General features: G+C 41.3%; 1 protein-coding gene across 1 annotated transcript in view; it reads right to left on the bottom strand.

Moving 5' to 3' along the window:
* Positions 1-1106: 1106 nt before the first annotated feature.
* Positions 1107-14150, bottom strand: part of cnih3 (cornichon family AMPA receptor auxiliary protein 3) — a 173135-nt gene continuing 160091 nt past the window's right edge. The window contains exon 6 of the mRNA XM_076272584.1: positions 1107-1244. Within this exon, the coding sequence (XP_076128699.1) occupies positions 1217-1244 (28 nt within the window). The 3' untranslated portion in view covers positions 1107-1216. The remainder of the gene's footprint in view (positions 1245-14150) is intronic.

The following is a 14150-nucleotide window of genomic DNA, read 5'->3' as shown; positions in this document are numbered from 1 at the left end:
CCTGCCTGTCCGGGATGAGCTGCCCTCTGTTGTAGCTCCTCCCGGCTAGCCTCTGAAGATCACGTTTACGTAGTAAGCCAGACCAAGTCAGACTCAGTCCATCTCGAACAAGCCTAATGATACTTCGGTTGCTGCTCTTCACAGCTACACAACTGTGCGGCTAGCTGGCTCGTGCTGAGAGATGAGTTTGTGTAATTTCCTAAAGTGTAGTGTGCGGTCTGATCTGTAAACACTGCGGCCTGCTAGTTCCACAGCAGTTCTCATGTAGCCATGTCTCTGATGTCATGTCATGACACAACTGTCCCAGCGGTGATCGGTAGAAGATGATTTTTTATTCCTCTTTTTAGTCAACTTTAGCATGGGTGTGTAAACTTATGAGCACATCTGTATCAGTTATTCTCAGTATTTATTATATAAGAGCATCCTCTGGTAATAACAGGATATGTTGTGCAAAACTTTGTTTGATTGATGTGAAGACATTTTTGTTTTCTCAGCAGAAGCCACAAAATGGAAACAAAATAAAAAGAGATAATTGTGTGAAGAGTGTGATTTTGGCAAGTAGCTGCATAGTAAGTGGGATAATGCATTATTCTCTGGTCAGTATAGGAAAATAAATGTCTTCAGGACCCCATCAAAACCCCAAGATATAATTCTACTTACAACCAGACATGACATAGTGCTTCACTAATTAAGCACATATTTCCATCATGTTTAATTGCCTGTGAAAATACTTTGTAGGTGAACCTAGATATTTGTAAACTAAATTGACGTCTGAACAAAATGTTTGCAAAAGTCAAAATAAGCACTACTCACTGCATTAGACTGCAATCATTTCACTATACTCTTCATTTAATTTTGAGTTAGCAAATGTAAATGTCATCACAGGCTCACACTTTATAATAACTTGCTGAGTTACTCCATGTTCCTGCTACATCCTAAATGTAGTCACTATAACTGTTACCCAAAGAGTTCAAAGCGGCCCAGCTATTGCTTTTCCGGTCACATAGTGTAACACATTTTGTTGACATGCGATGAATATGTTCATTCATTTAAAAACAAAATAGATAAATAAAATATATAAAGATTCCAGTTAATCAGTCAATCAACAAAAAGGGATGTTGTCCAGGAAGGATAGCATTTCCATTGCTTGTATAATACTTGAATTTCAGAAAACAATCCCTGATATCAAGTTCCTTTGGTGGTGTGTGATTTTCTGTTATGATGGGACCAGAGAGTAGATCATACTGTGAGAAAATAAGAGAAGATGGGCATCACCCACAGTGAAGTCTTCTGTCAGAGTCAAGAATGAAAATGCAATTGGTTTGTCTTGTACATGTCTGGTAAAAAGTTTGGAATCATGGACAATAACTACGTTCGAATGAAAATCAAAATTTTCTGAACATATTAGAAAGATATTTTTGATATTGATCATGTAAATGACTATTACAGCAATACAAAGTTAATTTTGAATGGATGATTTACATAGGGGTTAAAGGCTTTGGTGCCAGTATAACTTAAACTTATTTTAGCATTTCACCATTTGGCCAACGTAACAATAATATTCTACTACTTGCTTGTATGAGTAATGGCGGCCTTACATTGTATGATTTTGGTCTGTTGTTTTCACAGTCGGCGATTACATTTCCAAAATTGGACAGAAATCATGGGAGTTGTAGCCTACTGGAATCGCGGCGCGCTCCCGTCAACTAGATCGTTAACTGTAAGGTGCCACTCTTAGCGGTTTTAAGTCAGTCGGAGTCAGTCTTTTTCTAGTTTTGCCGTTACGACAATATCAAACATGTTTGATATTATCGCAAGTCTTTCTAGTCGTGGCTCATGCAAATAGTGACGTGAACTATAAAAACCAATAGTGACCTCTCTCCAACAACAAACAGGAAGGGGCAAAGTAAGCGACAGCTGTAGCCTATATGATTATTTGTTATTCTTATAATATTTGTAATTTCTTATACATATAAGTCAGCTCTTCCACGTGACAGAACAACTCTATATCGGTTAGGGATGTCACGCGTGAAACAATGCTGTAGAAACACAAAAATACGACTTTGAGTTTAGTCTAGGCTATCATTTCAGTTCCTGTTTATCTATTGCACGATGGGTAATAATTTAAAGGAATCTAGTTGCAGTCTTGTAAATAGTGACCCTGCAAGATGACCCTAGTCATTGCAAAATCATATTCTGTGACTTACAACTCTACTACTTGTCTTTAGATGTGAGAGGGTCTGAGACTGTAGTCTTTCAAAAATCTTTTCCAAATCTTTGCAAATCTTTCCAAAGTCTGTCAGTGTAAGGAGGGCTTAAGTGAATGTTTTAGGTAGGATCAGTTAGCCGAAGGTTATAAAAACATTGTCTCCCGTTCAACTAATGGGCAGTTTAGTAGCACATTTCACTCGTTGAAGCAGACATGTAGGCTAGCCCATAGATATTAGAAAGCTAGATACCGCATTGGGCTCCCGAACGTACGTAAATAGCGTTGCCATCTTGGTGGGGGCAACAATAACTGGAGGCCAATGGAGAAACACGTGACTCTGACTGGAAATCAAACAGGTGTCTCTGATTGCGGCAAGTGTTGTTGTCACTCCCCCATAGACAGTAAACGTGCTGCCCCCACCAATATGGCAGCTGCGTTTACGATGCCACCTAATAGAACTCAACAGTCAATGCGGTATCTAGCTTTCTAATATCTATGGGCTAGCCTACGTTTCTGTATTTAGTCATATTCATCAGCATCAAGGACTTTTTCGTGACCAAAAAAATTACCTACCCATTTCCCAGGTGAATTTCTTAGTGGAAACGACCTTGTTCTGACTAACAAGCCACTAAAGTTTAGATATGCCAGACTACTGGCACTTGCAGTGCTATCTGGCATGAACTTGAGTGCTCAACATGGCTCAACTATCACCTATCTAGAACATGTGGCCTCACAAACCTAAGGGTCATTCCACGTCAGTTCAACCAGGGCCCACGCACTTAGGTCTCAAAAAATTCTGAAAAAATACCAGGTCTACCTATGTTACCCAGGAGACACACTGTAAAATGACTCTTATGTAAGATCAATACTTTCCAAGTTACAGCCAGTTTTACAGGGGGAGGGGGGTGTCGAATTTGTTCGGCCTCTTTTTTTTGTCAAAGTTCACAAGCCCACAGCGCAAGAACTAAACCATGTAGGAGGCTCAAATTTTGCATGCTGGTACATAAATAGGAATAGTATGTAGCAAAATCGTCACGTTTTGTCTGGATAATCCTGCATGGTCATAGCTGTCCCTCAAAGTTGATACAAATTTTATTGCGGTTTTTGGCTGGGCTCTGTTTAAGCCTTCAGAAGACATACAGTATTTGTACTCAACATAGGCTCTTGATTTATTTTCCTTACTGAGATAAGTAGAAACACTCTCACAAAAAGCAATGAACAGAAAACAAATCCCTTCAGGGTCTGAATAGCAGACCTCACAAGTCTGAAAAATCATTTTGGTTAACATTTTCTGAGCACCCAAACACCTTGTGGGAATATACAACGATTTTTTAAATATGTTTTTCTTTATTCTCCATGATCCCTTCTTTTTGAAAACACCAATTTGACTTGTCTTATGCAAATCTTTCTTTTTTATTTTCCACCTTGAACATGGGCAAAATGAAGTGTTGTGAGTCCCATAGAACAAAGATTGACACAAAAACACGTGTGCTGATCCACAAATGCGAAAACGAAAACTGCGTGTGCTGGTGATCCACAAATGTAAAATTAGATTTCACAAAAGGCAATTTTCAGTTTTACAAATGCCATTTAATTGACAAATACACATCTACAATTCTGAAAACGAATTTACAAGTTACAAATATGATTTTTTCACGTGTGGATTTGTGCGACTTTCATGCGAAGAACGTCTCAAAAACACGTAGCTTTGGAAAGCGAAGAATGCGTGTGCTGGTGATCCAAAAATGCAGAATCACATTTCACAAATGAAATTTTCGGTTTTACAAATGGCATTTTATTAACAAATGCACATCTATATTTGTAAAAATCAATATACGAGTTACAAATATGATTTTTTTATTTGTAGGTATCAAAACACACATGCAAATCAAAATATTTGTGGATCCCCCTCTGTGCATATACAAATATTATTGAGACAAATTTAGCTCTATAGATGTCATTCTCATTGGTTTAAATGACGCCCCAAACACACCCATATGACTGATTAAAAAACCTAGGAACACCTTGTTGCGCCATGCGCTCCACGTTTGATAACGAAACCCCTCCCAATGTGAACTGGACATCCTTCTAAATTTGAATAAACTTTTGACGAGTGACGATGTGCTTTAGAATGTCATGATAGGGCCGTTTATCTTACAATTAAGGTGTCAAGTCGGTCCGTGTAACGCTTTGCAGTGCTGTGTTCTATTTTCAGAATTCACATGAAAAAATATAAAAATAGGCTTTAAAATCTGTTATCCATACCATTCTTTAGGACGCCACAGTTATTGATGGTTATTTTGATTTTCAATTGAGCACAGTTATGGTTTTCTGTTCAGAAGTTAAAAATTGAAATAATGCGTAATTTTCTAATTTTCCTTTTTTGCGCTTGTGGTTGGACTGAACCACGAGCACCGGGGAGAGAACACCATCTAGCTGGTGGATGAGAGCACCGCCTGAAGTTGTTCGTGATTTTTACTCATTACTTTACTAGAGATTAATAAATAAAACTTCGCCGATTTTTGTTAAACATAACTTTCCACCTATGTTGAACATATAGTTTTTTTGAATACCAGCTATCTGCAACAGCCTGAAGTGTGTAAGATGTAGGCTAAACAGTACAATAAGTACCCAGACTCCATCTGCAACTTGTAAACAAAATAAGACAATCAGCTATAAAACTGAAAATAGGCCTACAGCATCTCTTATTTCTGAAAGTGCAAATTACATAGAATAATGATTTTTAAAAATCCACTTAAGCAAGACCTTCAACATTCGTGTTCAGTTGTATATGGAAGGGTCTACAATTTGCCTCAATATTTTTCAGTGTGTGTACAGTAACTAGATGTAACGCATAGCGGTACAAAATATGACCGCCGCTCAGTCCTGTACATCCGTTCCGCAAAAATAAATCACACTTCAATTTGTCTCCATATTTTACTCCATCCCCCACTCTTGAAACTTTTGTGTATGCTTGTTTGGCATGCCTGAGTGTGTGTGCGGCTGCACAGAAAGAAGCCTACTGGTGCTGAAAAGGTGAATAGATTGTAGAATAGCCAAAGAAGATGTAGCATTGTTATAAAACCTTTAAAATCTCTAAACAATCACAAGTAGGGCAGTTCATCACAGTTCATCCATTGCAACTGGATTGATGAAAGGTCACTTACACCTGTAGGCTAGACCTACATTGTAAAAGCAAAAGGTATCAGCATAATCTTATTTATTTATTTGTTTGTTTGTTTGTTTGTTTATTTATGAACAAAAACATCTCTGTCAGTTCCATGCCGTTTTCAACAGCTATCAAAAACAAAGGTCATTTTTGGATGGATGGATTTTTTGTGAATGTTTCTTCTTCTACATAAGATTTTAGTCATCTTTAGTTCATGTAATACTTTATTGTCAATGCACAAATTAAGTAACAGTAGTCTGAAACGTTATTGTTAATGCACAAATTAAGTAACAGTAGTCTGAAACGAAATGCTGTTTTACATCTAACCAGTGGTGCAAATAACTGACATGTCCAAATGGGCCTTGATGAAATGCGTCGCTAGACTGTTCATACACATTTTAACGGGCCAAAGTTGAAGAGCTGTTGTCCGTTATTGTTCGTGCAAATATAGGCTGATTCATGTTCCCTTGCATTGTGTAACTGAGGTCCATGTCTAGTCTGTCTTTCACCAGACCAAGCTCAATCTTTTAAGAAATCAAAAAATAAATAGCGGGCAGATCAGGCTGGGTTCACCCAGCCTAGTTCATAGGCACCCGATATTGTTTAATTTTCCGATTGAGATATCCACGCTCTGGCTATTCTAAATGCAAAAATGCATCAGGGAGTTATGACAAAAATGTAACTAACAAACTAGATCCTAATAGAAAGCTGTTAGCTTCCCTAAGCTACAGGTAGGCTTATAAGGTAGGCCTATTTACAACATAAATTGTCAATAGGCTATGCTGGCGACACAAATAAAATCTCCTTTGGAAACCAATGGCTTACGCCTTACAGTATCAAGCGGACTTAAACTGCCATGCTCCATGAGTCAAGGAAAGCGCGAATGAAGTAGCCACTTCTAAATGGGACCCACTACACAGTAGCTTAAGGTGTGTTGCTAAAGCAGCCATAATGAAATGAAGGTGTCATTGTTTGGATACTTAACACACACGGGCTTTTTAATTTCACAGACTACAACTACCAAGCTGGAATCAAAGCACATCGATTCCCCTCTCACACCCTGCACGCACTTAAAACAAAATAAACAGGCGTCTCAGTCTCACGCGTGTATAGGCAAAACTGTATCAGACCGGTGTAACGTTGGTAAATCTTCCATTGCACAGAATGATTTTTGTAGCACGTGCAACAAATGACAGTCGAAAGATACAATTACAGTGCTGCTATCAATTTGCTTGGTATAACCGCATTTATAGTTTTCTACAAATGCAATCAATCAAATTGGCCTCCATCACTCAACCAACGCTAACGGTAACACTAGGTCCTTATTGATATTATAAGATTAACGTAGGCCTACCTGCAGTAAAAACCAAGCATGTCCGATAAACATCCTCAGATTTATTTCAGCTTCAAGAAGAAATGGGAATTACATTTCATGTGAACATCATCCTATCCTTATTAGACGTTCTCTGCGGTAAACTAGTCCTTGTAGGAAGCGTCCATTGTTCCAATCCACTTTTAACTTCCAACAAAATTACGTCTCACTACAACGATGCACCATCTAGTGGACAAACGACAACTTATCGCCAATACTGGAAGTGCAGCCATGATGATGATGAATATTTATTTCGGCTTTCTTTTAATGCTACTAAATTTGTAATTATGTATTGGCCGTTCTAATACCGATAGTATGTGGGTGCCTGTGTGTGTGTGCATGTGCATATGTGTGCACCGCCATCTACAGGCCAATGAGTGTACAGTCACTAAATGTACACCAAACCTAATTTTTTTAGACCCCCCCATGGATGAAATTCTACGAAACTTGGCATACCCCCAGAGAATGCCAGGTCAATCATACACATACAATTTGGTGCAGTTCTGAACATCTTAACTGAAGATAGGGGCGATTAAAGCAGAATAATATTGCATTTTAATTTTTTACCGGGGGGGTGCAAATCACAAATGAGTGATTATGGGCCAGATTGATGTGGGCCCTTGAGACCAACATATCATAAAAGATTCTTCATCCTCAGTGCCACGGTTCAGGTAGTTATTTAGGAAAAACTGCTTTTTTTGCGGTTCGGGGGGCCCAGCATGGGGGGGGGGAGTGGCCCCCGGGGACGAAATTTTTCCGTAAAAGTCTAGTGGGGCTACATACCCACCAAATTTCATGTGCCCCGGTGGTTCGCTGTCCCGGGTATCGTTGACCAAAAATTCAGGAAGTAGATGACGGGAAAAAAAAAAAACTTTGACAATCCCTATATCACCGCTTCGCTAGCTTCGCTAGCGGCGGTCATAATAATCTACTAACTGTGAAAATATCACACTATTTTGCCTTCTTTTAAAAAAACGAAATTGCTCCTTTCATTTCATAAACAGACTACGACTAGAAGTCACGTGACTTTGCCCTTCGACGTTAACTCACCGTGGCATGGTTTATTTATTTGCCTGGTTAGCGTTGACACTTTCTTTTACTGTCTATGCACTTAACACTATCCCAGACAGCACACATACATCTGCCCGATGTCGGTTTCAGATCAGCATGGAATCCTCCCATATAATAATGTCGCAGGGGTATCGGCCTGAAGTCGCTTCCATGTATGTTGGCTTTTGATCATTCCTACTATCCAAAGCAGATCCCGATATCTGTTCTTTTTACCCCAGCTTCCATGTATGTTGGCTTTTGATCGTTCCTACTACCCAACGCAGATCCCGCTCTATCTGTTCTTTTTTGCGTGTGTAGCAGGCAGCCAGGCACATCAGATCAGCCTCCCGGAGCAGCGATTTTCAGGTTGGTAAATTCACTCATGTAAATTGTCAGAAAATAGGCATTGTGTCAATTGTATGACTGTTTATATATTTGCCTGCTAGGCTAAGCCATAACTTGGTGTACATTACTTTATAAAGAGCTGTTTTGGGGTAATTACAACTTCTAATTTACGTTAGCTAGTTGAGCTAGTGTAACGGATGCCAGCTAGCTTAGCTGTGCTTGTGGAAAGTTGGTAAACCTCACTCCCCGACGCCTCAAGAGTGCTGCTGGCATGCGAGCCAGTAGCCTGGGCTATTGGCTCAATTGTTAGCGCGCTCGCCTCCCGATCCGAGGTGCTGCTGTTTGCGGGTTCGAGTCTGGGCGTGTGCAGGGCTGAATCGCGCAGGTTCAACACAACGCAGGTTACACTAATAGTCCGGTGGACAGCCCATAGAGCCCGATTGTGGACCCGGAAATGTTGAGTACACCAAAGTTTTATGATGGAAATATATAGTATGGGTTCCCAGCATGCAGAAACTGCCGGATGCTAATTTGCATATGTTGGGCAATTTGTGTAATTGAGCTAATTGGCATAAATTAGCATAATTGCCTATATTGATCATATTATAAGAGCTGCTTGGCCAAAATGGTCAATGATAGTATGTTTTTAGGGGTTACTGGAGATGCTGAGTCCATATCTGACATCAAAATCACTATTTTAACTTGGTTTGGTCACGTTTTACTCTCATTAACCTTATTTTGCTAGGAGGATAGGACTGTAGCGATATACAGTAGGGCTGTAACGATACACCAACCTAACAATTCGATTCGTATTTTTGACCCACGGTTTGATACGAACGTCAATTTTTTTGGAGGGGTCGGGCTAGACATTTCACCTTAGAACACCAGAGGATTACAATATAATATATATGTATTATTTTATATCCTGATATTAAAAGAGAGAATACTGAATGTCTGATATTTATGACAGCACACTTTATGCAGATTAGCCTATAGCTTAGGCCTACTATTTTTATTACAACTCTACCACATTCAGCTTCTCTGGTTGAAGCCTGAAAATATTGTACACAAAGAAGCATAGTTGGCTAGCTTATCATAGTCTACTGATTGGACTGTTAAGTTTCCTCATGTGTGTTTGGGAAACATTGGTATTGAGATGATCACTCAACTTGAATGCAAGAGCTTTAACAAATATGTGCAGCATGCTAATGATGCTAAGCAGATTTAATAGTGTAACGATTGATGAGACAGTGTTGTCTAATCAAAAGCTTTATTAAAGGTCGGGAGCAGGGACATCGGCACAGAACATAGCACACGCCAGGGAAGTCAAGAACACTCGCACCTTACACACATAGGGTTGGACGCAGCCGCACCATACAGGCACAAGCACACATAATAACAACCCCAAAGTTCTCCCAGAATCCCCAGCGCGAAACATTGTGGGAATCACAACGCTGACGTTACACAGCTCCCCCAACAAGCCATTGCCGTCCTCGGCACATTCAGTCCAGTTCAAGTCTCTGGCACTGCCACACAGCAGGTGGGGTGCACACACCACAAAAGCCCTACTCACCCAGGGGAACCACAACCACCAGCAGCCCAATGCGGGTAGTGCTGGCAGTCACCTGGCCTGTCGCCGCTTGTCCCCAGCTCCCTTCAGAGAACGCCCTCAGGTCGCACTTTCGCAGTGTGCACCACCACAACGTTCCTCCAACACCTGGTGGGGCCTAGCCTCCACTGGCACAGACTCCCCACCACTGAACACCATAACTGGCACCGCACCTCCAACGCTCTGCTCCGTCATCTCGCCAGTCGAGGCAGCAGACTCCAGCTCCATCGTAGCCGGACCACGCTGCGCAATCGGGCTACAGCTACCGACGTTGTCGTCCCTCCTCTGCTACCTCGTCGCATATCGGTCCTCCGCTGCTCCCAGCCGCTCCACTCCGCCACGGTCGCTCCAAGACGTAGACCTTCTCTCTGGCTTGTGCCATTGGATTTCACACAACAAACTTTTTTCCCCTTATTTTTCTAAAGAGCGCCGGCAAACAGGCCAACAAGAACAGGCACCTGCACAGCATGGTGCCTCCCACACGCACCCAAAGGCTTAGAGTTCCGTTTTTCAGAGGGCCCTTCCGCCAGAGCTGCCCAACCGTCGTGCCTCAAACGGCTCCGCCAACCGTCCATCCTCAAGGCACCACCTCCTTGCCGCTCCACCTCTGCTCTGCTCCGCAGACAGGGCCACCGCCAACTCCAACCTAAAGCTGCCTGGCGGGGCCAGGGGCTCAAGGTCTTCTCACGGTAAAGCAGGTCGGCGTCACCACCTCATCTTCCAAGGTCGCGTGAAGCCCTTCTCCGCCGTGTCCACTGCATCGAGATCCTCTTCAGGCTAGCACTCCTCCCGTAGCCAGGCCCAGGCGACGGCTGGTCTCCTCCCGCGGCTTCTACTGAAGGCCTCTGTAAGCTTCTTAGTACCCCTTACAAGTGTCTCTCTTTGGATCCTTTTGCTTGGGCCTCCACCTAGCGCTGAGCATGGACGGATTATGAACTTTCGGGCCCCTGGGCCCAGATGTATTAAGGGCCCCCCACTCATTGTCGCATGTGGAAGGGGGGTTTGGGGGTCCTTAAAAATGTTTTAATTTGTTTGATGTGATTTCCTGTATACTGGTGCATTTTGGGGATGGATCAGATTCATACACCATACATCCTGATGTGTTGATATTGAGGCAATGATTTCATGCAAAGGCTTGGGCTTCAGGGCCCCCTGACCCTGGGCTCGGTAGGCCCGTGCAGTAATCCATCCCTGGCGGTGAGGCCTCCCATTCCCGGCTCCTCCAGCACTGAAGACACTGTCTCCTACAGAACGCAACTTACTCCTCCATGGAAAACGTGCCCATCTACAGGTGCTGCTTTGGAAAGCAGCAGACCGCCCTGATCCACCGGCTGTGGATATCACCGCGTTTGGATGGAGTAAGAAGACAGGTATGAAGAAAGGAGAGGAACTCGCCCACTCTCGAAGTCCTGTTGCTCCTGCTGATTTGTTAGATGTTATCAGCAGTAACTGCAAAGCTGGGTTAAAACTGTGTATACATGTATCTGGAAAGTGCAGCTGTGCAGCTGCAGGCCTGGCCTGTACTAATTATTGTTTCTGCAAAGGCAGTGATGTTACATGTTGCAATATATATATATATATATACAGCTAAAAGAGCTGAAGGACAGGGATGGGGAGTCTGGAGAAGATGGCGACAGGACAACGGATGAGGACAGGAGGAGTAGTAGAGGCTAGTTCTTCCCTTTGTTACTCAATTGTGAGTCACAGCAGAGGGCCAGTGAATAGCTATTTCCAAAATTATTGTGGAATTCAGAAATAACTTGAAATTATTCCTGAACACTGAACATTTTTATCCTCCAAAAATCCGTCTAAATCGCCCCCAAAAACTCAGCAAAATCAGCTTAATGAGTAAGAACGTGACCAAACCATGTTTAAATAGTGATTTTGAGTCTTGAAAATGTCAGATATGGACTCTCCAGTAACCCCTAAAAACATACTAACATTGTCCATTTTGGCCAAGCAGCTCCTATAATATGATCAATATAGGCGATTATGCTACTTTATGCTAATTAGCTTAATTACACAAATTGCCCAAAATATGCAAATTAGCATCCGGCAGTTTCTGCATACTGGGGACCCATACTATATATTTCTATCATAAAACTTTGGTGTACTCAACATTTCCGGGTTCACCTTTCTGTCAACTAGACCATGGGTTCCCAAAGTGGGGGTCGCGGGACGCCGAGGGGTGGGTCGCGAAATGATTTCCATAAATCAAATAAATTTGGGAAAAATAAAAGAGCTGTCACTTGACCGCACTTTAAAGACAGATTTTAATTCCAAGACGCTTGCTGAGTTCTGGATTTCAGTCGAGATGGAATATCCACAGCTATTCAAGGCCGCGATGGACGTACTGACGCCGTTTGGCTCATATTGTGCGAAAAGACTTTCTCTGCACTGGCATATATTAAAACCAAATACAGATCGCGTCTAAATGTGGAGGATGATCTCCGTGTGGCCGTCTCCACAATTAAACCAAGAATGGACTTGCTGTGTTCCGCTCATATTGTGCGAAAAGACTTTCTCTGCACTGGCATATATTAAAACCAAATACAGATCGCGTCTAAATGTGGAGGATGATCTCCGTGTGGCCGTCTCCACAATTAAACCAAGAATGGACTTGCTGTGTTCCGCGCATAGCGCGCATCCATCTCATTAGATGAGATTAACGCTGAAACATAGTTGGCAAAATGTAAGCAACAATGTACATATGTTAACAACAGTTTGTGGATATTACCCTGACTGAGATATTCTTCTGTTAAAATGGAAATTAAAGTAATGTTTCCAAGTTAAGTTTGCACGACAGCAATAATGTGCACTCATGTTACATGGATATTATTTTTTGAATAAGTTATTCTGCTTTTATCATATTGTACATTTCTATATGTAAAATCATAACAGGCTGCTCTGTTCTTTTGTGTTGTCGTTAAGCCTGTGTTTGGATAAGCCTAGTGCTTATGGCCGGTGCGCACATTTTATTTTATTTTTTGAGTCACATCCAGGGATAGTGGGGGTCGGGAGTCTCTGGCACGGTTATTTTGGGGGTCGCGGGTTGAAAAGTTTGGGAACCCCTGAACTAGACTATAACCCTGGAAAATATGTTAAACCTAGCTAGCGGCTATGGCGAAAAGTTAACACTAGCATCCATGATTACCGGTACAAGGACAGCAATATGCTTGGGTGTAAGAATAGCAAGTTATTATTTGACCATGAGACTTAACCCAGGAAAGGCTGTCGTTTTTGAATGGAGAGGAGTGGGAGCTAGGCTATTAGCTAACGTTACTGTCTTGGCTGAGCTAACCTGCTGGTCGTGTCATGGTACTTTTTCTGTCCTTGACATATATTTAAAAAAATACAAAACATTTCCACTTTTTTATTTTTTTCACACTTACTACATATTTAGGGGAACCTATATATAAAAAATCATTGTTCAATTATGTTGTTTTTTATAAAATATAAGACATTTTATATGCGTTTTTTACTATTTTGCCTCTGTCCCTAGGCCAGACTTTGGGTCTTCGACCTTATCTCTCTTAAAATCTAATACTGATATAATTTTAAATTCAAACAGAAAGTATGCATTATAACCCAATTCATTCAAATCTACTATTTGTTTTTATATTTCTTTTCGATTTGGCATATTTTAAACATGTTAAACACTTGTCCCTTGGGTTCACCGTCATTTCCACACCTCTGCATAAAATGCAATCCCAGGCTCAGTATTCTAGATTTGTATACTCAGTAACCATAGCAACTGACACTCCAGAGGGATCCACATGGCTGAATGAAAGAATGATCCCAGCAGAGGTTAATACATAGGAGATATATCAAGGTAAATATGACAAATACCGCGAGTATGTTTATTGTACGTCATTTCTGAACCGCTCATAATTCATTCCGATGGGAAAAATTCTGGATTTTTACAATTTCGCTAGGTGTAATTTGAGATTATTTAATGCTAACTCTAAAACTAACACTAACAGGCTAGTCAAACATGAGATATTAGAGGGAAAGTGGGAAAATGTCATTTCCACGACCGTCTTTTCCACATCTGTCTCCATGGTAGTGATAGGTAGACAGGTTGGCTTGTTTTTGTTCGGTTGTGGAAATGACCATTGCTTTTGCCATGGAAAAATGTCAAAAAATACATATTATTCCATAAAAATCAGCACAGCCAACTTCAGGGCAGGTATCTAGGCATACTGGGGAAACAAATTATGGCAGTAATATTTTAATTAAAAAATTTTCATTTTCTGAAAATGTTCAGGTCCAAAAAGTACCATAGTTGGAGAATCACCCCATAACGCCTTTGCACAGAGGAAATGCACAGATATGCATCAGCCGAAGTTCCCAAAGCAAATGTAGGCTACGTTTCAGTCCCAACTTTCTCTAGTCA

Source organism: Alosa pseudoharengus, unplaced genomic scaffold, assembly GCF_046254945.1.
Source record: "Alosa pseudoharengus isolate Yale_2024_CS ecotype anadromous, Long Island Sound unplaced genomic scaffold, YU_APseudo_1.1 YU_APseudo_1.1_scf_7, whole genome shotgun sequence".
NCBI classification, from domain to species: Eukaryota; Metazoa; Chordata; class Actinopteri; order Clupeiformes; family Clupeidae; genus Alosa; species Alosa pseudoharengus.
This window is presented reverse-complemented; position numbering and strand designations above follow the sequence as displayed.